General features: G+C 36.1%; 1 protein-coding gene across 1 annotated transcript; it reads left to right on the forward strand.

Moving 5' to 3' along the window:
- Positions 1-15,184: 15,184 nt before the first annotated feature.
- LOC112178925 lies at positions 15,185-19,581 on the forward strand. Its single transcript, XM_024317200.2, has 10 exons — positions 15,185-15,666; positions 15,759-15,828; positions 16,283-16,399; positions 16,524-16,829; positions 17,015-17,400; positions 17,574-17,673; positions 18,035-18,088; positions 18,173-18,259; positions 18,762-18,890; positions 19,040-19,581. The coding sequence occupies exons 1-10, from the start codon at positions 15,653-15,655 to the stop codon at positions 19,361-19,363; spliced, it is 1,587 nt and encodes a 528-aa protein (XP_024172968.1). The 5' UTR covers positions 15,185-15,652; the 3' UTR covers positions 19,364-19,581.
- The last annotated feature ends 3,414 nt before the right edge of the window (positions 19,582-22,995 follow it).

A 22,995-nucleotide genomic window follows, 5' to 3' on the forward strand; every position in this document is an offset into this window, starting at 1 on the left:
ATGTTTTTAAAAGAGAGTCTCGGGGATTCTTTCTTTTAAATGTCCTGGGAGGACTTGTGAATCATATTCTATTTCTTAGGTTAACGATATATATGATTAAGGTGTGTGTTGATGTCTTGTGTGTCTAGGTTGGACTGATTTGTTGTTGGTACATCATGAGGGGTAGGGGGGAGCTATCTGATGCTCATGAGTACATGTTTTTTAAAATAGAGTTTCAGGGATTCTTTCTTTTAAATGTCCAGTGAGGACTTGTGAATCATATTCTATTTATTAGGTTAACAATAGATATGATTGAGGTGTGTGTTGATGTGTTGTGTGTCTAGGTTGGACTGATTTGTTGTTGGTACATTATGGGGGGTAGTGGGGAGCTATCTGATGCTCATAAGTACATGTTTTTAAAAGAGAGTTTCAGGGATTCTTTCTTTTAAATGTCCTGGGAGGACTTGTGAATCATATTCTATTTGTTAGGTTAACGATAGATATGATTGAGGTGTGTGTTGATGTGCTGTGTGTCTAGGTTGGACCGATTTGTTGTTGGTACATCATGGGGGGTAGCAGGGAGTTATCTGATGCTCATGAGTGCGTGTTTTTAAAAGAGAGTTTAGGGGATTCTTTCTTTTAATGTCCGGGGAAGACTTGTGGATCATATTTAAATTGTCAGAGTTTCAATTAATATGATTTTTGTCACGGGGTGATTGTGTTTTGTTCTTTTGGGAAAAGAATGTGCTGTGTTGGGAAAACAAGGTGTGTGGTTCTTTTTCAAGAGTTGATGAGTTTCCTCATTGGATGAGTTGTGAGTGTGTATTTTGAGTTACTAATACGGGCTTGCAAAAGCTTACCGGGTTTGTTGTGTGGCAACCCGTGCACCATTCAAACGGTGTAGGGGCTATTTCTGCATGTCAGGATAATCGTGGCTGATGCTGAGGTAGAGTGCTTGCAGCTTAACAGTAGGAAGCCAATTATGTGACTTTACCGTTATTCAGAATTCCGCTTGTAGTGAGCTCTGAGGAGCATTTACGTTTTATTTTGTTATGGCAATTTAATTCATAAGCTGTTGTATTACATAACTCTGTGGAGGGAGAGTATATGTTATTATTGTGGGTTCAGGGCATCATTGTGTACTTGGGTTAAAAGGGAAAAGTTTCTAGGTATTTTGTATTGATAGCTGAACGATCGTGCATATATAAGTATGGGATTATATATTGATTTTTAATATTGTTAAAAATCAGGGGCGTGACAATTTGGATAACAAAAAGGAACTCACCTTTATGTGTACAAAAGAGAGAAAAATAATCAAGATTATATTCACTTTTGTCTAGCTAGTAAATTACAATTATTATTACTTTTTTAATTGCTATAAACACACGTGTTCTGTTTTCTAGTAAACTTATACTTCAGTATCATGTTGAATTGAACACCACATATCAAAATTCATTCGAAACACACGTGCTATGTCCATCTTCAGAAAGAAAGATTTCTGAATGCGTCTAAAACAGTAAAGTACATAATAACTCCAAAAAGTATCTGACAGACATAAGCATATATATATATATATATATATATATATATATATATATATATATATAACTGGGGTTCATCGCAGAAATACCAAGTTAACTACACTGCTAGATAAAGTGAAATAATAAAGATTTATAGGTCCTATAGAAGCAATAACAAGTTAACTGTCAAAAAGAGAGAACCACAAATAACATAATGTCATGCGGCAAGTAAATAAAGTAACATAACAAATTTAAAAAATCCAATTGAAGCATGCATCCGTGGTCTACCTTAATGTGAATCAAATTAGCACCAGCCTTATTAGTAACGACCATTGCTATCAGTGTTTTACCACATCCTGGAGGTCCATAGAGCAAAACAGATGTCTATAAATCTTCTCCCTGAAAATAAATAACTTCTCAATTACTCCATTATTTGTAGACAAATATAAAAAGAACATATAAAATGAGTACATAAGTAGTTTTCAAAGGCAGTGATTCAACAATGTGATCATATTCATTTTACCAAATATGCAGTTTACAGAACAAAAAACAATCAAGGAAAAATAATGTCAACCACGCGGCTATTCTGACACAGTGAGAGAAATCATGAAATATCTGGATTACTAAAAACAAACACATATACATGAAAAAGAGAGATCATCAATGAATGAAAAAATGGATTACCTCATAGACTGCAGGGTAATTGATAGGCCTGACAATTGGATTAAAAAAAAAATTCCTGCTCTAATTAATCCTATCCACCATAGACTCTCCAACATATACCTATATCCTTGAGAACAATCCAATATTAAAATCAAAACCCAAATCCAAAAATCAAGAATTAACACCGGAAACGTTGAAAAGAAAGGAACTTGATAATAAATGAGAAGACCACCGTGTTGCTACTCGACGGTCAAGGGGACTAAGAGTCCGAGAGAGAGGTCTTGGTTCTCGTTGAAGTGAAAGAATTGATTACAGCGTTGACAGATTGAGTTGTTTTGACATAATTTTTTTAGCACCTAATGCCCAGTCCCCGCACCTAGACTGCCAAATAGATATCCAACAAAACCTTATTAGCAAAATCCCCAAATCGATATCTAACAAAACCCTAAAACTCAAAACAAACCAAAGTCGAAACCCTAAGATTGACGAAGAAAGAGGCTTACCAATGAACAACAATGAATCAGACTCACTCCTTCTTCAAATCGAAGAACTTGACCAATAGTGACGAGGGCCTCAAAATCGGAGAGAGGTTGAGAAGACTCTTCTCTATACCAAAACTCAACAACCTCTCCTGGTTTTGAGACATGAATCGATCTGAGTTTATGTGGAAGTTCACTCTTGGTCGAGAGAGGGGCTGAGTTTCTGTGGAAAGAGAGAACTCAGGAGTCTTGTGGGGAAAAAACACAGGGTCTAAGGGCAAAACAGATGGATAAGTTAGTTGAGTCAAAAATATTTTTTTGGTCAGATTAAGAGAAATTATTTTCCGGTTTACTCAGACAACATTTGAACGTTGTCCTAATTTTCCACTTTTTCATGAGAATTTATCAGTTCTTTCAGACGACAGATATATGTTGTCTTAATTTTCTAACTTACGAAAAAGATGAAAAAACTGAAATAATATGGATTCTCATGTTATTCAGACAACAGAATTAATTTATATGTCGTCTAAAGAAGTTTAAAAGATTCAGACAACAGAAAACAAAAATTCTGTCGTCTGATGGCATTATTGGCATAGTGTAAGCCTTTCAACGTTAGTCTAAAAAAATCTCATACTTTCATGGCATCAAGATTAGCACAACAACCAAGAATCAATCCAACATTTATTCGAGAGTCAACAAAAACATATAACTTACATATGAGTATGTAGGATATGGGGCAATATTGGTGATATTAATCTCAGCATGCTTCAAACAAGTTATGACTTAAATCCTCACCCGTTTACCCTCTTTCTTCTCTCAAATTCATGGGCTCATGCAAAAATATATATTCACTCAAGTTATATGTGAGAGAGATAATATATAAGACAAACAAATAGCTCACATATAATAGAAAGAAAAACTTTTTTTGAAAATATTTTTTCAAGTATGATCTCATGAAGAATACCAACTACTTGCACAAATGGGCCCAATCCATAAGTTCAATTCTTATAACTCATCTCCACAGATCAAATGCTACTTTTTTCAAGGATCAAAGAGGTCTTATAATTAAGGTTGTAATGGGGCCAAGGCTTAGGATTTATAGAAACGAAGGGATAGGGAAATCACAAAGTATCCTAAAAAACCTAGTAGAGCTCTTGTTGATGTAGAGAGACAATCTTGAAATTCCACCAAGTAAAAATGTCATAGAATCATTCAAAGTCTTTATAAATGGCCAAATTTCCTCTCTCTTTTTTTCCTCTCTTAACCATAATATCCTGCAAATGAAGAAAACAAAGTAATATTACAAAATAATGCTTGAGTATTCACTAATTTCAAGGTAATTAGAGTTAGAAACACACTCATTAGATATTAAATACATCGAAATAGCATCAACCCTCATTTAGTACTACTTCATAAGATTCGATCAAAACACAAAAAGTCCATAGATCCCTAAAAACTAGAGAATTATTGAAAATAGACTAAGTTACTAACATAGAGCTCCCTAAACAAAGGGAAATAAAAGAAATAAAAAAATCTAACTAACTAGACCTAGTAGCCCAGTGGAAACCCATAAAGAGAGTCCAAGCCCAAAGTTTAACAGAATTGGCCCAAGCCTCAAGCTCAGTAACGTCTCCTCTAGGCAGGTCATCGAATGCACAACAGCCAGCCTCACCAATCTAGGACCCTGTTGCAGTCACTAACCTGGCCCAACGCCTCTACTGCCAAACCTCAGACGCTTTCAAACATCCAAAGGCCACGACCACAAGAAACCATCAGAAGGATCCGAACCCAAAACCAGGTTGAAATAGCATCTAACACCACAGAAACTATCAGAGAGGATGACGCCAAATGAACGATGAAGAGCGAGAATTCTAGAGGTTGTAACGATGACTTAGTGTAATAGATCGAATTCACACCAAAACCCGACGCTGAGCAATTCCATCAAACTTCGACTGCAGCCCTTCCTTCTGAGACCCTTCGAGCACTAGTATTAAAACTCATGTCTGGCAACAACCACCGGACATGAGCGGTTTTGCATAAATCTACTATGATTTTAAGCTGCTAGGGTTTCAATGCTTAAGAATTGTCAAGATTATGTGATACTTGATTAATGTGGTAGTCACCTCCATTATACATCCTTGGGAAGCCATGTAATGGAAGTAAATGGAGACTTATTCAATTGATGATGCAAATAAGAGAGAAGATATTGATGGAAGTAGATGGATATTTTTAGTAATCAGGTTCCAAACCTTTCTTTATTCTCTTACATTGGATTACTGTTTCAAAACTTGTCCTTTTGTCATTTCATCTTAAAATTGCTAATGCGCCAAGAGTATCTTTAGCAATGCTAACCATTCTTTAGTCAAATTTTAGCTGTAGCTAAAAAATCATTATAGCCACTTTTATAATATGTTTGCATCAGTTCTCTCTATTTTAGCTAGGTTTGAATTTATATTATTTATTAAATGAATATTAAAGAGTTTAAATGTATTTATAGATTACATAAAATAACTTTTTTAAAAATATTTTAAATTAACAAAAGTAATAGAGAGCCTCATCTTCCTCTCTATATTTAGTAGCAAGATAACTGAAAGTTAAAATGAAGAGTCACTTAAGAGTCTAGTGCAGTTGCTGAAATTGATAAAAAGTTAAACATGCTATCCAAAATAACTAAGAATCCAGATAGAGAGTCTGTTAAAAATACTCTTAGAAGTCTTGTATCACTGTTAAAATTATTAAAAAGCTAAACTTGCTCTCTAAAATAATTGAGCAGTCAAAATAGAGTCTTAAAGATGCTTTTAAACCACCCAATGAATTCTTTCCATGTCAACTATAGTCATACATTCACTTATTAGTTGTCTAAATTCATTCTCTAGCTGTCTATTTACACTAATTGCTTGATGTTAGGAGCATACTGCTTTTAGTGCTTTCAATGTAAATTTGTAATTATGTAATTAGCTAATTTTAGGATCTTATTTCCTTTAATTCAGTTTTCCTTTGAATATTTAGGGCAAATGTTATAAATGGTCCCCGTGGTTTGGGGTCATGACTATGTTTGCCCCCGTGGTTTAAAAATATCCAATTTTGGTCCTCGGGTTTCATTAATCAACTAATTTTGGTCCAACTATAACATTCCGTCTAACACCATTAGTAAGGCTCTCACGTGCGTATCACATGCCAAGGTATATTTGTCTTTTGCATTTAAACCTTAGTTACCCATTGTTTACAACTCCACGTTTCAACTGCATCCCTTTGATGCTCCTCTCAAGAACACCAACAAGAATTAAAAAATTAGGGTTCCTCATGAATTGGAATCTACATCAAGGATTTCATTCCTCGATCATGGTGCAGGTAAAAATATATATTTTCCTTGATTTATATAACTACGAAGAGGTCAAATAGTGCATATAACTACACATTAGTTCTGTGTGGTCTTGTGCATATGATGGTATGTTAAGATCAACTTAACTAGCTGATCTATAAACAGCTAGAATATGATGAACTTATCACAATATATATATATATATATATACAAATTCTGTGGCAATATGATTATTTTGAGTAAATATACAGTACTTCCCATTCTATCTTTAAGTGATAATTAAAAATCATGTGAAGTTTTTCTTTTTCTGAAGGAGTTTCAAAGGTACTTAATAGATTTTTTGTTTGTGTATTTATGCTATGTCTAAACAAATTAATATGAGGCAAGCTCTATTTCTAGATATTTTCTCAATTGCAGGTGTTCAAGTTGAGGCAACTGAGGGTGTAGCAATTGGAGTGAAATCATTTTGCTTGAATGGGTGAAGAGAGATCATTGCGAAGCTTCTACTGTTGTGATAAAAACTAGGGAGATAATTGGAGCTATTATTATTTGTGAAAAATTCTATGTAGTTGTAATCCATGAATAATTGGTGTATGAATGCTTGAGGTTCTTGGAATGTTGTTGCTGTTATATATCTTGTAATATCTAGCAACTGATTATTCTATTATGTTTGTTTTTGTGACAAGTTGTCTTCTAACTTGATGTTTTAAAGACACAAAAATATACAGCCACAGCATTCTACTACAAGACTGAAAAGCTTCATGTTATACTTTTGCTTATCAAGATTTCTTGTTTATTTTTCCTTGTCAGTGTCAAGATAAGTTCTTCACTAAATATTTCTTATATATCATAGCTCATGAAATTATACATCAATTGTTATTACCAATATTAAAAACTATTTTTCCATCAAATATTAATTGGACTGGTAAAATAGATGAGAGAAAACACTGAATTGCAGCAAATTCATATATGAATACACAATTAAAGATCATTCCAAGCTTACACAATACTGACAATAGAGTGCCAGACTCTTCTATTATGTCAAGCATGCAGCCAATACTTTTTTGAATATCAAAATAGACTGCTAACTACTTAAAGATAATGTGGACACCAAAAGACCAACACATGCACCTAAAATAATCATAAATTTGATTTATGGACAGTAACAACACTGCTCATTTTTTCTGCTGATGAGTCATTCCAGGTGGTCTCCATATGGGTGCAAAACCTTGTGTAGTATTTGAGGATGTCATTGAAGCCAACCCAAAATTAGAAGTTGATGTACTAGTCTTGGAAGATTTCTTTTGTGTTGGGCTGTGGATGTGCCAAATTTAGGAGCTGAAGTTCCAGCCTTCTGTTGAGGCATAATGTTTACTCTAGAAGTTGAGGTGGTTGTCTTGGAACAGTTCTTCTGTCTTGGAATTGTGGTGAATGTGCCACCTTGTGACACTCTTGTAATGATAGGTTGACGTGGAACTTGGACATGCAAGCAAATCACCACTTAATTATAGCTCTCTACATTCAAGGTCATATAAGTATATAACATAAGTTGTAATTAGAGATATACATAGCTAGCCTCATGTGGATTGCAATACAGCCCTTGCCATAAGTTTGTACTTGCACTAAACATATTTGAATTTTCAATTAGTCCAATGTTTTGGCATGAAGTAGGGTTAACACTTGTAGTCTTCTTTGTCTGAGTAAATGTAAACAACATAGAGAATACTATCAAAAATCAAATTCTGGTATAAATCAAATATCATAATCTTACGTTAAATAAATCAATCTTACCGATATGTTTACCCTTTTTCCGTGTCTTGAACCTCGTTCTGAAGTTTCACCACTTTCTTGACCTCTATTTACAGGAACATTAGCTGGCCTTGGATAAGCATATCTTTAATTTATCAACATATACATTTGGGGGGACATCTACAGGCTGATTTTTACAACTTCTCCTATTGTGTCATTTTCCATAACACTTGGTACATGTAGTGGTCTTTCCCTTTCTATTGACAACCTGCATAGGATTGTTAGGATCTTTCTCTATTTATGGGTCCTTCCACCTAACCTTCTTTGACCTGCCTGGTTGCTTTTTCACTAATGGGGGCAAGAGTGGCTCTTGATTACACTTAGGCCACATGTCAAACTCTTTAATTGGGTGAATCATAGACTCATAAGCCTTTAAGTAAGTCTCCTTATGATAATATTTATCAACATATGCCTCTGGTTTCTCCCTATTATAATGCATACATGCAACCGTATGTATGCATGGTATTCCTGTCAAATTCCACCTTCTACAGCTACATGCCCTTTCTCTTAAATTAACAACATGCCTATCTTTTATAGTCACTCCCACTTGAAATTCAAAATTTCCCGAGTATGTTGGTGTATAGTACCTAGATGCATGAATGGCCTTGTTCAGCTTCTTCTGAATTTTGGGACATACCACATTCTGAAATTCAGCAATTTGCTGTCTTTTAACTTGATATCTCCTCATTAATTTACACCTTATTATCTCCAACATGGTTAATATGGGCTGGTCTCTAGCAGTAAGAATCTAATTGTTGAAAGTCTCACATAGGCTATTCAAAAGCATATCACACTTTAACCTGCTTGTAAACCTAGACCTAGCCCATCTTCTAGGATCTTTTCTTACCAACCAGTTATATGCAGCTTTACTCAACTTCTTCAACTTCATCATTTCCGTTTGAAACTCAGCATTATTAGGTGCCCTAGCAGCACTCCACAACAAGTCTTTCAAAGCCTTCCCTTTGTGAAGTGTTTTGAAATTCCCGTACAAGTGTCTCACACACCATTTATGATCTGCCATTGGTACCACAATTTTGAAAGCCTCATCTAAACCCTGAAAGTAAAAATGCAAAAAAAATTCTCTAAATTACGTTTTGTTTCCTAGATCTTATGCACAAAACAAGCAAGATACTTTTTTTTATGACTCAGAACTTGATTAATAAGGATAAACTAAATGGACCCCTATTAATTTATTAATTACGATCCGAGAAAAAATTCCATCCATGCATCTCAACAGGTCCAAGATCTTCAATTAGAAGTTGTAGAAACCAACACCATGTTTCCTTATCTTCACTCTCCACCACTGCATAGGCTATTGGATACATATTGTCATTGGCATCAATGCCAACTGCAGCTAGTAGTTGCCATGTGATAACGTATTGACAACTTCAATTTCTTTTACATTAATTTAGAGTAATCACAAATTTATATATATATAGGGAAGTTAATACATGATAGAACTCAATACCTCCAAACACACCTTTAAGATGACATCCATCTACTCCTATAATTGGCCTGCACCCTTTTTTGAAGCCGTTCTTACAAGCTTCAAGACACACAAAAAGCCTCTGAAAGTATGGAGCATTAGTCCTCACAAACATACTGCTATTCTTATTGGTTTGCCTCACTTCTGCACAGTACTCCCATATCCTACCATACTGCTCTTTATAGCTTTCTTCAATTATTTTAATGGCTTCTTGTCTTCCCCTAGTACACTGACCATGAGTTACATCCACTTCAATTTCTCCTAACAGTTGGTTTCAAAGTTTTTAAGGACAACTTAGGGTCATCTCTAAACCGATCCAACCACTTTTTGGCAATATACTTATAGGTGACATGCTTGTTTTTATATTGCCTGCTGCAGTTGTGCACATTTAACAGAGATTTGATTTGCCACATACCTTCTTCATTCAGAGATGCATGAATTTTCCAAGGACAACCTGGGATACACTTTACAGTCATCCTAGTTTTGTCATTCTTTTTTATAGTTGTCTCATAACCCCCTTTGATTGAATACTCCTTAATTGCTTCATTCACATCATTTTTTGTAGCAAATAACATCCCTATCACGAAAAATAGGGTTCTCCATATCTGTGGCAGCGTTAAACTTAGGATATTTAGCCATTCCATCTTCGTCATCCTCTGAATTCACTGGACTATTCAAATCATCTTAATTATATTCTTTCTCTGACACAATGTCATCTTGCATGAAGTTTAATGGTAATAGGGAACCAAACTCCATAGTATTGACTTGAATCATAAATTCTTGCAAGCGTACGAATCGTTGTCAAGTAAGGGAAGTATTTGGACTTCAGTAATCGTACCTCGGGGATTAGGTGTTGGACCTAACCGAGGTAATTGGCGCTAGAATAACTGAAAAGTATACAATGAAAAATAAAAATAAAAAAAATTAAGTAAAATAATATTCACAAGGCACCAAGCCTCGGCAATGCTCGGCTTAGCTCACACCAAACCTATTCAAAGCCACTAACTTATAGCCCAAATGAGTTATGCACAATGGAAGGTAGAATTTTGTTGGGGAGTTTTGAATTGAGAATTAACTAAATTAAATGCAAACTAAAATAAAAGCAAACAACTAATTATCAAGCACAAAATTAAATTCGGATTTCAAATTAATGGAAACATGGGAGTGCCGGGTGATTCACACTAACTATCTTGTAAACATAGATGCTAATTTCACAAATGCATGCATTTCGCATATGTGTCGAGTCCCGTATCTAGTACCGGTTAAGGCTACTAAACCAATTATCCTTTCGGTGTATTGATTATGCCGGTTAGAAATAACTCTCTAATTTAGGCATTACGCCGGTCAAGGCCGCAATATCTAAAATTAGAGGCTAGAGAGTGTTGATACCCAAATTTCCACAAGTTCAAATTTAACTAGTGACAGGCAAAGGGAACGAGTCATCAACCTCGTAACCTAATTGGGCCTTCAAGCAAGCCCATTTCATGTCAAAAGGAAGTTCTCTATTTAGCAAGCGATACGAGAAGCCCAAATACTGAAACGATCGACATGCATTTTCAAAGGAGCCAACACGCTTATTTACCATGCGATACGCGTAGACCCAAGCTACGTTTGGGGCTTATACGTCGAGATATGGTGTGGAAGGTAACAGATCATGTGAGGCCCATTGTTATGATAAGGCTCATCGATAATTTTGGACTTGGGAACCAAAATTCATGCTTGAAGGATCAATATCTTAACATGGGCTAGTGGAGAGATGAAAGCAGGCCTAACAAGAGCCCACTAGAGTCACTTCCCTACCCAAAGTCCATTACACCAGTCTCTAGCCCAAAACTCGTTGGAATCGTCATCTTCCCAAACCAGAAACGTTGTTCTATCAAACTGCTGCTGGGATTATTGCTTCACCCTTTCCGGTAAGAGCCCCGAATCTATGGAAAATCTTTCCAATTCGTATCTTCCGAAATCCTGCTTCAACTTCCAATAACCCTTAGATTTTTGTGATCACAATTTACAATAGCAGAAATTAGGGATTAGGAACCCTCAAAGATCATAGCAACACAAAATCTGGGATCCCCATCACCGTCCTATACCTGCACCACCAATCTTTACCCTCATAGCCAGAGCAGGCTTTCACTCTTTTGGTTTCATGGGGAAAACAAAAGCCGAAAGCTTTAGAATGATCCCACCAAAACTGAGAATACCCTTTCAAAACCTCTGGTTCTTGGCACAAATCTTCCCCATCTACCTTCGCTATAAAAGGCGAGTTCATTGCCGTTGGAAAGCAAGCCACAACAGCCCAGAAACATCAAGCAAGAGGTCAAGCTCTATCTCTGAATCTTTAGCCATCAATTCCTCCCAATCAACCTTAATCCAAAACCCAAAAATCATGCCATTGCCGGAACTCTCCCTCTCTGCTAAAATCCCAGACATCTAGCTCCCACACCATATCCACCTATAAGCTCTGTACTTATGAAATTAACTCTAAATCGCTGCTGTTATTATCTACCTTGCAATCACTGCCGTTATCATCTAGCTAGTCACAACGAGGTTGTTCTTAGGTCCAACCTTTGATCAACTTGGGGCCTAGTCTCGCTTAATCAAAAGGGCCCTGCTGCAAAAGATCCAAAACATAAAATTGCCCTCACAGAGAGCAAGATAATAGAGACCCAAGCAAGCTTATCTACAATTAAGCTAGCTAATGGTCACCACACTTAAATCCTAGTTGCCACAAGACTAATAAGTTGTCAATTTATCAATCTATTCATCATAATTGCCCACAACATAATTTCAAAGGGTGACAAAGCCTAGAAACATGCTTCTAAGGACCAATAAATTCGGATTTAAAGTATACACAATGGAAATTGCATTTATTAACAGTAAAACATCAATATTTATACAAGATGAGTTAGGGCTTCACAACCCTAACTCCCAAATTGAACTACTCACAACCCATTATCAAATACATCACCAAAAGCATAGAAAAATTATGAAAGAGATAATAAGGAAGAGAGAGGAGAGTTAGCTTGGTCACTTCTAGCTATGGGCTAGTATGAACTAAGTAATCTCTTCACTCAACTACCCAAAAATGGATTTGTGCTCTTGATGATGATTTCCTTAAAGCCTTCAGTGTCCAATCCCAAAAGATTGAAATTAAAAATGAAGAAGGGAAGAGGAGAGAGTGTGAGGTCATGGGTGAGAGAAAATGGGAAGAAAAATAATAAAAATGGAGGTGGGTGTGTGTTTCGGCTGTAGAGAAGAAGGAAGAGAGAAAATAGGGTCTAGTGGAGTGTGAGACCACTATTGAAGAGAGGAAGAGGAATATATATATATAAATATGGGTGTGCGTAGGGTTGGAAGAAGAGAGAGGGAGGGGACATGTGTCAACAAGTGATAGGAAGGAAAAGAAAAAGGAAAGAAAATAAAAAGAAAAAGGAAAGAGAAAAGGTGAAGAGTGCACGTGGGGAGGGGAAGAAGGAAAAAAAAGGCTAATATGACGTCAGCAAAGGCTGAATTTTTTTTCCTTTTTCTTGTCTTGTCTTCTCTTTTCTTCTTTCTTCTCCCTTCTCAATGCATTTCCACAAATACTATCAGAGGCAATTAGATTTCGCTCCCTTGATGACGTTGACCATAGTTGACTAGTTCATCCTTTTGTCAGAAACCCCATTTTGCTCCAATTTTCCACAACTTCTTCCAAAATCCACAACTCTGCTTATTTACTACAATAGAAATAAAAATAGATTAATTACATAATAATTACTTTGGAGATTAGCTTAATTCTAGTGTTTAGAACATAATTACGCGCATAAAAATGCGTGGAATCAAGTATAGTCCTTCTCTAACACATTCTCTTGTGAAAGGTTCAGTGGCAAACTATCTTCATCTTCAACATTTAGTCTCCCTAATGGAGTCAACACAACAGTGTTATCAAATAAATGATCATCCTCTATGGCAATATCATTTTCTTCATCATACAACTCGTAATCTGAGTCATCACTTTCACTTCCATGTTCATATTAAGGCCTCTGTTGCAACTTATCATCTTCCCCTTCATTTTGCACAAAATTATCATACAAGCTCTCCTCTTCTTCTACATAATTCTCTTCTTCAGTCAAACCCCTACTTCTTGATTTAATCCTCGCAAGAATATTGAGACGTTGACACTCCAGTAGGTTGATCATGACTAGGAACTTGGTTAAACAACTCATCTAGGAGTTGAGAGGGCAGGTCATCAGAAATCTCATCCCAATTATAATTCAATGTACCATTACCTTCAATTTGATTAAAGATTTGTAAATAACAGATGAGTAAAAAGAAAAAGATTCCAATTTGTATACAATTATACATTAGTATAATCACTTTGGAGATTCCAATTCTAGATTATAACCACTATCTTCACTCTTTATTTGAATACTAGTATAGTGAATGTTGCAAGATGGGGTCGTGCAGTTTATATTATCATTCAAAATTTTGTTCAGTTCTAGTTAATTAAGATTAAAATTGTTGCTCTGATGCTCAATATATTTTGTATCAATATGCATCTCAGGTTTGTTCATACAAGTTCATTATTGTTTAATAATATATAACATTGAACAAACTCTAGCTAACGTATTCTTTCTTTGTCCACTAACAATAATTAATGTATTTGCTATTTCATCTAATCACCCAACAGTACTACATAAATCATGCACTTAAAATTCACTACATAGCCTTTGTATAAAGAAGGGTCCCCTATAAACAATGATAACTAACTTAGAATTCAAACGCTCAAAATATAACTTTTTGGCTAACTGCATTCTAAAAAAAATAGCACAAAGAGAGATTAGGATATTCTAACCTGGGTTAGGAGGCCCTCTGTAGAGTTTCATAGAAGAGATAGTCATCTGACGAAGAAGATACACAATGGAATTTGATTGATGTTTTGGTATTCCTAAAAGCCGTTTTAAGAAGATAGTTGAAACATGGAGTTGTAAACAAGGAGTGGGTAACTGAGATTTAAAAGAAAAAGACAAAAATAGCCCGGCATGTGACACGCACGTGATAGCCTTACTAACAGTGTTAAACGAAATGTTATAGTTGGACCAAATTAGTTGATTAATGAAACCCGAGGACCAAAATTGGATATTTTTAAATCACAGGGGCAAACATAGACATGATCCCAAACCATGGGGACCATTTATAACATTTGCCCAAATATTTAAACCGATCATTCCGATTAAAATCATACCATGAAATTCACCAACTCTTTCAACTACACTCTCTTGTGTCTTATCCACAATAAAGTTTGACGCTTTGCTTCACGAGAGATAGTGCATTAGGTATTCAGGTACGTCTTGTTGCTTATATGAATTATGAAACGACATTTCTGTAAGTTGGTTGAAAACGTGTTTTAATTTCTGTGTCTAGGCTAATTCGTGCTTGGGTGTGCTATAGTGTCATCGAGAATAATTAGAGCAGAATTTCAACCTTACTCGTGTAAAATCCAAAGAATTATTGGAGGCAATAAACCCCCCAATCCCAATACCCAAAACAACATTATCATAATGCTAAGCTTAACTACCTACATCATTGAAAAGACATTAGATTCTTCCTTTATGGTTTTGTATATTGGCTATGTGTGATGATGTAATGCAATGCAATGAAACCAAGCATGCGTTGCAAGTGAAAGCGAGAGAGGGTTCAATAAGAGCAGTGGGGACTATGGAGTTGGCAGACCCAGTTCACCTGCTTTTCTTTTCTAATCATAACGGTCACTCTACTTCCCTCCACCTAATCAACAATGATCACTCTGTCGGTCTCCTCCTTCTTAATTTTCCCTCCTTTATTATTTTCCCAATATTAACTTAATTAAATAGTCCAGAGAGAGATTTAGTTGCTCATTAATCATGCTTCATAATTGTCTCCTGTTTTCTAATGCCTCGTTCGACCTGTCTCGGTGGGTGTCTGCCCCCACATCTCTCTCATTCATTATTAATCTGAGCTCTGGTTGGATATGTTTGCACACTCCATATCTCTTCTGGTTATGGTAGATGAGCTAATTAATATATTTTTGGGCCTTGGAAAGCTCATTTGTTGTCTGTGGGTCATTTTCTGATGCTTGTTTTTGTTTTTTGGGTACCCATTTCGTGCAGTATCTGGCAATGTCAGCTTCTTGACTACTTGTTCGTTTCTTGTTCACCTTCATTCATATCTCTCCTTTTTATTAATATAAGAGATATGAATGGAAAGAAATGATTGTTTACTCTAGAGTTGAAGATACTCTTTTATAGATAAACAGGTCAACTTTCTACTTCGGTCAGAAATTTGTGATCACATCCTCCATATTTTGCTCTCTCTCTCTCTCTCTCTCTCTCTGAACTTCACATTCTGGGTGTGAATTGCCTCTCTTCAACAACCCATGAATTCCCGAAGGTAAATTGCAAGGTTAACAGGTTTTGCATTACTGATATGAGTGAATTTGAGCTAGTGTTTCTTTGCTGATATTGATAGTTGGTGATTTGCAGAGCTTCTGATAATGGCCTTCTTCAAAATATACTTGGCAAGTCTCCTAGACTATTCTCCTACTTTAACCCTGTAAGTTTTTCTTGCATTTCAGGCTATTCATATCTGTTCTAGTTGATTCTTTCTATTGACATAGATTAGTAAGTCACAAGTTTGTTTCCATTTAAGAGAAGTCCTTGGGATTTAGGAGGCTCCAACTCTGGTCCTCTCCTCTTCACTTTTAATAAGTTTGGTTCGGGAAAGTTGGAGTTAAGACATAGTTCAATGGATCTCACACCTTGCTTCTTATCGCAGTACCAAAACATTTAAGTACTTGGTTGAAGCTTTGCAGTAGTAAATGCTATAAAGTCGATTTATATTTCACAATTCATTTTGACAATGAGTTTAGTGGATCCTGCATACCATGTTTAGGATATATGAAGGACTTGAAATAGTTCATATTGCTAAAAAAAACAAAGGTAGATATTAATGGTTGATCGTTGCCCCTGGCGTGATACTGACACATTCTTTGTATCTTTTCACATAGATTGCACAGTTGGACAGGATTTTACCTGACCAGGCTTCCCTATGTTGTGACTCGGAGAAGGCACTGTGTTGTAGTGTCATCAACTCTTCTGCTTCAGATGACACTCCAACACCAAAGGTTTGTGTTTATACACCCATCTGATGGCTTTAATAGCTCTCAACAGAGCAATCTCTCTGCCGTAGTTTCAGTGCTACATTTGCTTGTTTGATAATTAAAATTTGGCATTTGGGTTGTGAAACAGTCTTCTGCAGAGCTGGAGGAGGAGATTGCCACACTAGAGCTTGAGATTTTGCATTTAGAACGCCATCTTCTTTCACTATATAGAACAGCTTTTCAAGGATGTGCCTTTCCAAGTACCCCGGATAGCCATATACAATTTATGACACGATCGCCATTAAAAGTTGTACAGAAGCAACCACGTTCCAGTTTGGAGTTGCAAATGCACAGAGGTGGACCTTTCCGTCATGACCAAACTTCCCCTTCACCTAGTCGGTTCCACTCAGATCATCACAGCAGTGCCACCAGCATAAAAGCAACACCTAAAAGGGTAAATATTCCTGGCAAGCGAGATTAGATTTATAGATTAATCAGATCATAATCATTTACCCAAGTCTTCTCTCTGCCTGGCTATTGGAGTTTCTAAAATACCGTGCCTGTTTTATTTTATTTCCATTCTAGAACATGCTATTCAAGTTATGATTTTTCTTTAATTAATTGTTTGTGCACTTGCAGGACCAGAAAACCGCTGATTCTCGTCATCGCAGTCGCAGCCTTGGGGATCATCTAGGTGCTTCTCGCATTGATAGTTCCCTTAATACTCCGGATAGAGTTTCTGAAGATATTGTAAGATGCATCTCTTCTATATACTGCAAACTTGCCGCTCCCCAAGCTCAAGTTGCACTATCAGCTTCTCCTACTTCATCCTTAGCTTCATCAAGTATATTTTCTTCAAAGAATCCTTGTGACAGTTGGAGTCCACATTGCAATGACGATGCTACAACAGATCATGAAGGGTTCAAAGATAATAATGGACCATACACTACAATGATAGAAGTGTTGAAGATATGCTTAGATGATGACAGCTTCAATTATGCTGCTCAAATGCTACAAAATTTCAGGTTGTTCACATGAAGATAAATACATATTCTTTTTCTTTTGGTAAAACAAAGCCCTGTGGGACTACTAATTAAATCATGTGTTTTTGCCTTGAATTTTTGGTCTGGTTGAGATTTCAAGACTGCTATAGAGTTCTGATATTCTCTCAAATGTGCTATGATTCAATGCTCCATAGGTCATTGGTTCGAAGTCTTGAGAAGGTTGATGTTCTGAAGATGAAGCGTGAAGAGAAGCTTGTATTCTGGATTAATATTCACAATGCCTTGGTGATGCATGTAAGCCTCCTGATCTTAGAAATATTATGTTTTTGATTTTAATTCATCTTTGTCTCCACTAGAACTAGAAATCATAAAATTTATTTATTTTTTGACTGATTCAAACTTGAGTTCATAATGAAAACTTCTACTGTGAAACTTACTGCTCTATAGGAAAGTGATTATGGTGAAACAGAATATTCTAATATCACGAGTATTACTTTTCTTGTGCTCTATGTGAAATGTGAAGAAAAAAAATCATATGATATATGCCAAGTATCGAGAATATTACAATCAATATTATATATTGATAAAGACGACCAAAAGATTGGCCATAAGTTATAGATCATGTCAGGTAAGGCTGATGAAATTTCTTTTGCAGGCATTCTTGGCATATGGAACACATAATCGTGCGAAAAGTACTTCAATTTTGAAGGTAGAAGTTGCGTACTTTGCTATTATTATGTATTTCAGCACATTGAACTGCAGTAAAAGCACTACTGACTTTTTAATTTTTCAGGCAGCCTACAACATAGGGGGACATTTCATAAATGCATATGTCATACAGAGCTCCATTTTAGGAATTCGAGCACACCATGCAGCACCGGTATGCACTCTTCTTTGAAACTCTTCCTACCTATATGGTCTGTGTGCTTTATGACTCTCAACATTGCTGGTGGTATAAATTTGTGACAACTAGATGTTAATCAGGGAGCAAGTCTGATTGTTTTATAGTCATATTACCAAATAGCATCTGAGCATGAAAACTGGTGTGTTCTTCTGCAACACCTTTGTTAATCAATGGACAGAAAAACTTAAAGTGGCCCATCTTTCCACCCTAAAAGTAGTCTGCTTCTTTTATTCAAAGGACCACACTTAATGATCCCTTCTACATGAAGTGTCCTTCTGGAGAGCTGCATGGTATGGACGGCTCTGCCCCATGAAAATAATTACTGTGTTCCTGTTTCGGTCAAACGGCAATTCGATTTTGCTGATAGCATGTCAAGCAACCATCATTTTGAAGTCAATTTGATGCCTATCCAGCATTTCACAATCTCATTTCCTGTACGGGAACATTTCACTTATATCTGAATACTATTTCAATGCAGTGGCTACAATCATTGCTGCATTCAGGAAAGAAGTTCAAGACAGGGAGCTTGAGGCACATCTACGCTCTAGAATACCCTGAGCCACTAGTCCACTTTGCTCTATGTTCAGGGGCTTACTCTGACCCAGCGGTAATTGTTTCTTTTCTTTCTAAAATGATTTATTAGTTGCAGATTTATCTAGCTCTATGCCTAGACTTGAAATAGTTATGGCTCCTTAATAAGTTAATAACTTTGCATCTATAGTCTGGTCTCAAACAGTTGTGCTTTGCTGGATGTAGGTTCGAGCATACACCGCAAAGAGTATATTCCAGGATCTGAAACTTGCTAAAAGAGAATTTATTCAAGCCAGTGTCTACACAGATAATGATACAAAGGTTTACCTCCCAAAAATTCTTGAGTACTTTGCAAAGGACATGTCATTAAGTATCCGTGGACTCTTGGAAGAAATAGAGGAATGTCTCTCAGAAATTCAAAAGAAAGCTATCAGCAGCTGTATGAAGGGGAGGCTTGAGGACAAGTCTGTACATTGGCAACCTCAAAGCTCAACATTTCGGTATGTGATCCATGAGGAATTAGCCACCGTAAGAATAGCAACTGAATAATTAAATTTGTGGTGATGGATAGGATTTTTCTTTTTGTGCAAAATTTCCCAGTCTTAGAATCGGTCTATGATACCAGTACATGAAAGTATATAGGCATTGAATTACTTGTACAATCCACTGATGAAATTAATCCATTAATCCATACAAAACTTATTAGAGGATTTGGATCATGCTGAGCTTGTACTGGTCTAAATTTATTTATTTTAGTCTTACACTCACAATTTTTTTTAGTAAAATTGAGATGAACCTCTAAACCTAAAAACAACCTAGTTTCGGACATAAATGCAGTTTCGGACTTTAGAAGGAGGTTCTTATTCGAAAAAGTTGATTGACTACTTTTGTCATTTTGTTCTTTTTTTTTTCTTTTGATCTAGAAGAAAGTGAATTCATGGTCACAAATTTGCGTTTCGAATCATGTTCAACTTAATGACGTCACGTAGGGAAAATATTACAAATGCTCACTCAATTTTTACATATATCACTTTGGTCACTCACCTTTTAAATATATCACTTTGGTCACTCAACTTTAACTTTGTTATTCACTTTAGTCACTTCTTTAATATTTTTTTTCATTCAAAAAAATTATTTACCACAATATTAATGATATTTTCGTCTAACTAATTATGAAAAATTTAGAAATATGTATTATAATGATTGGGAGAAGTAATCAAAGTGAGATAAAATGCCCCTTGGGTGACTAAAGTGATTGACAGTGTAATAGTTGAGTGACTAAAGTGTCGAATGAGTCATAGTTGAGTGACCATTTATGGAATTCTCCCTATCATGTAATATATCACGAGAGCAATACAAAAATATTAGGTCTCAATTTTGTCATGAGTTGTTGATACAATGACATGCAGAGACAAGAATAATTATTGAATACTAGCGTTGTAAAATTCTCTGCAGCAGCCGAACCCTAGAAAATCCAAAACCCTGTGTTTACGTCTCTCTCTGGTTCGATGACAACGGTGCATTAAATGGCGGTGTGGCTAGCTTCCTCGTTTGCTCTGGTTGAGGGCAAAGGCCCCGTTGACTTGCGTTTGTCTAAAGGGACGAGATTCCAGTGATCCCAATCGCTTTTGGTCAGAAATTTGCTGACCACTCGAGCCTATTCAAGGGGCTCTTTCAAAGGGATGTTTAGGCGTGCACAAAGTTTTATAGCAACCTATCATCTTTAAGCAGAGCTTTACAGTCGAGGATGGGATGGATCTACACATCGACTTCTATTTCGAAAACTTGATTGGGCATCGCATAACTTGCGGCCTTCTCACGCATGTCGGGCTTCCCTGCTCCAGACCAAGCCACGTCTGATTGCTTATGGAAGAGCTGTCGTTACTAGGGTTCCGACAGCTAGGGTTTCTAGACAGGAGGTGCGCCCAAGGTTGCTAGGCCGGTAGTGGTTCATCAGGGGACGGTGTTTGTAAGTGGGCTGGTATCTATAAATGAGCTGAGTCATCTTGTTTCTAGGTTGGCTTTGGTTTTTAAGGCTCAAGCCCCATATGTTTTTTTTGGGCTACTATTATGGTTTGCTATGCCTAAGCCCCGTAAATGGGTAACCATTAGGGAGTTAATTATTCTTCTCTACCGCGCCTGACTGGACAGAGGAGGCAGTTTGAGGATGTTCTGGAATCCTCTCCCAAGAAGCCTCGTTTGAGTTTGGCGATGGGCAAGTTGAATTTGGATGCTGCAAGTATGGGAATGGAAATGGTGGTTGCGCCTCAACTTGTTGCTAAGAAGAGAAGAAGACCTAGAGGCAGTAAGAACAAGGTTGCTGCTGCAAAGCCTGCGACTATGAAGAAGCAAGGGTCGTCCAAGAAGAAAAAAGTTGTCGCGCAAAAGAAGAATAAGAAGGCTAGGGAGCTTGTTTTTAGCTTTCTTAGTGAAGATGGGAACTCCAACCTTAAGGGGAAGGAGATTGTTCTGGCTTAGAGATTGGTCTAGTTTATCCTAGTGGAAGATCTTCTATGAGTTTCTTAAAAGTGTTACTTAATTTACGTACCACAATTGTGTGCACAGCGTGAATTAAGTAACAGTCTATATTTTTCCTTTGAAGACGAAGTTCTTTTATTAGTTTTAGACTGTGTGCTCTAATATTATTTTAGAGTAGTTTGTGTGCCAATGTATGTGCCGGCCTATGTCGTGTATTGGTGTACTACTTCAGCCTTTGGTTGTTTTCATTTATTTAATGAACTATTTTATCCCTAAAAAAATGATATACAAAGAGAAGTGGGGGTGTTTCATTTGTTAGTAAACGGTGTTTGTACTGAAGCATCCAAAAAAGAAAAAAGAGCTGCAAATGACACAGATCAATAGGCTGGATTCTATTTTTTATATGCTCTTGTCAAATCAATTCATCAAATAACGTGTTTTAACTTACCTATAAGTTATTGACATGTGTTCATTCATTTCAAACTCTCACATTCACAATCGTTGAACTTGAACTGATCGAAAAATCGAGAAATTTCAATTCTTTTCCAATCGCAAAAACCATAAATCAATTGCTACATTGTTATGAACAAAACAAATCCATATTCAACCTCTCACTCTCTCCAAAATTATTCTCCTAAAAACCCAAACCCATCTTTAAAAATCTTCAAGAAAAATCAAAAAAGATTTTTGAGATTTCGAATTTGAATTGGGGATATAGAAAAAGAAACAAAAAGAACTCAGAGCCAATATGAGAATTGATGTTAGAAGATCTAAATAAGTAGGGCTATTAGAAAGGTTGCACAGTTTTGATTATGGTTAAGAAAGAAAATATCGAGTTAAACTTGTTGAATCCGGTGTTGCTTGGCAAATGTGAAAAGGAGGCTGAAGAGTCAAGAGGAACTAGAATCCCAAGCCATTGATGTAAAGAATTCTATATTTTGCATTAGCTTTTACTTAAATTTCATTACTAATGAGGTTGTTGGGAAAAGAGAATAAAATATAAGGATGTCTCCTTACCCCATTTATATCAAAAATACTTCTCATACACCCAACCAACAAATATTTTTCCCCACTTACACAAAACTTTTCCTATTTTCTTCCCATCTACCCAAATCAATCATTAAAATACCACTAGTACCATTTTTAACATTATTTACCCTTTTAACTTTTACAATGTCACTTTTACTGTGAATAGTATATATTTAAAAAAAAAAAAAAACTTTTTCTGACGGGGCGTGGTGGGTTTATATCTTAATTTATTATTTTAAGCATTTATTACAGCTCCTGACAGTAGTAGAGGCTCATTAGCTACCTTTGCTGACGAAGAACTCCACAATATTATCAACATGATAGAAAAATAATTGGTTGCGGAGCAAAAGGACAGAAAATTTTACTTTTTCAAAAAGTACGATAGAGATGTGAGCGGTGATTGACGCAACAAGATGAAATATTTTACTTTTTTAAAAGTAAAGTTATTATTATTTTTTTTTTCAAAAATGAAGATTCTTCTTGTATTCCACTTTCTTTTAGGATATTTTGAATTCTATTTTGAGTTCCACTCCCTATATAAGGAGCTGTAATCTTCTCTTAGAAGGCTTCAGAACCTTGAGGTAGAAGCTCTCTCCCACTCTCAAGAAGTAAAGATAGCCAAAATAGAAAAGTGCTTGTAGAATTGCCAGAATAGCAGTGTGCTATGCCTACTT

The sequence above is a fragment of the Rosa chinensis genome, chromosome 7 (genome assembly GCF_002994745.2).
Source record: "Rosa chinensis cultivar Old Blush chromosome 7, RchiOBHm-V2, whole genome shotgun sequence".
NCBI classification, from domain to species: domain Eukaryota; kingdom Viridiplantae; phylum Streptophyta; class Magnoliopsida; order Rosales; family Rosaceae; genus Rosa; species Rosa chinensis.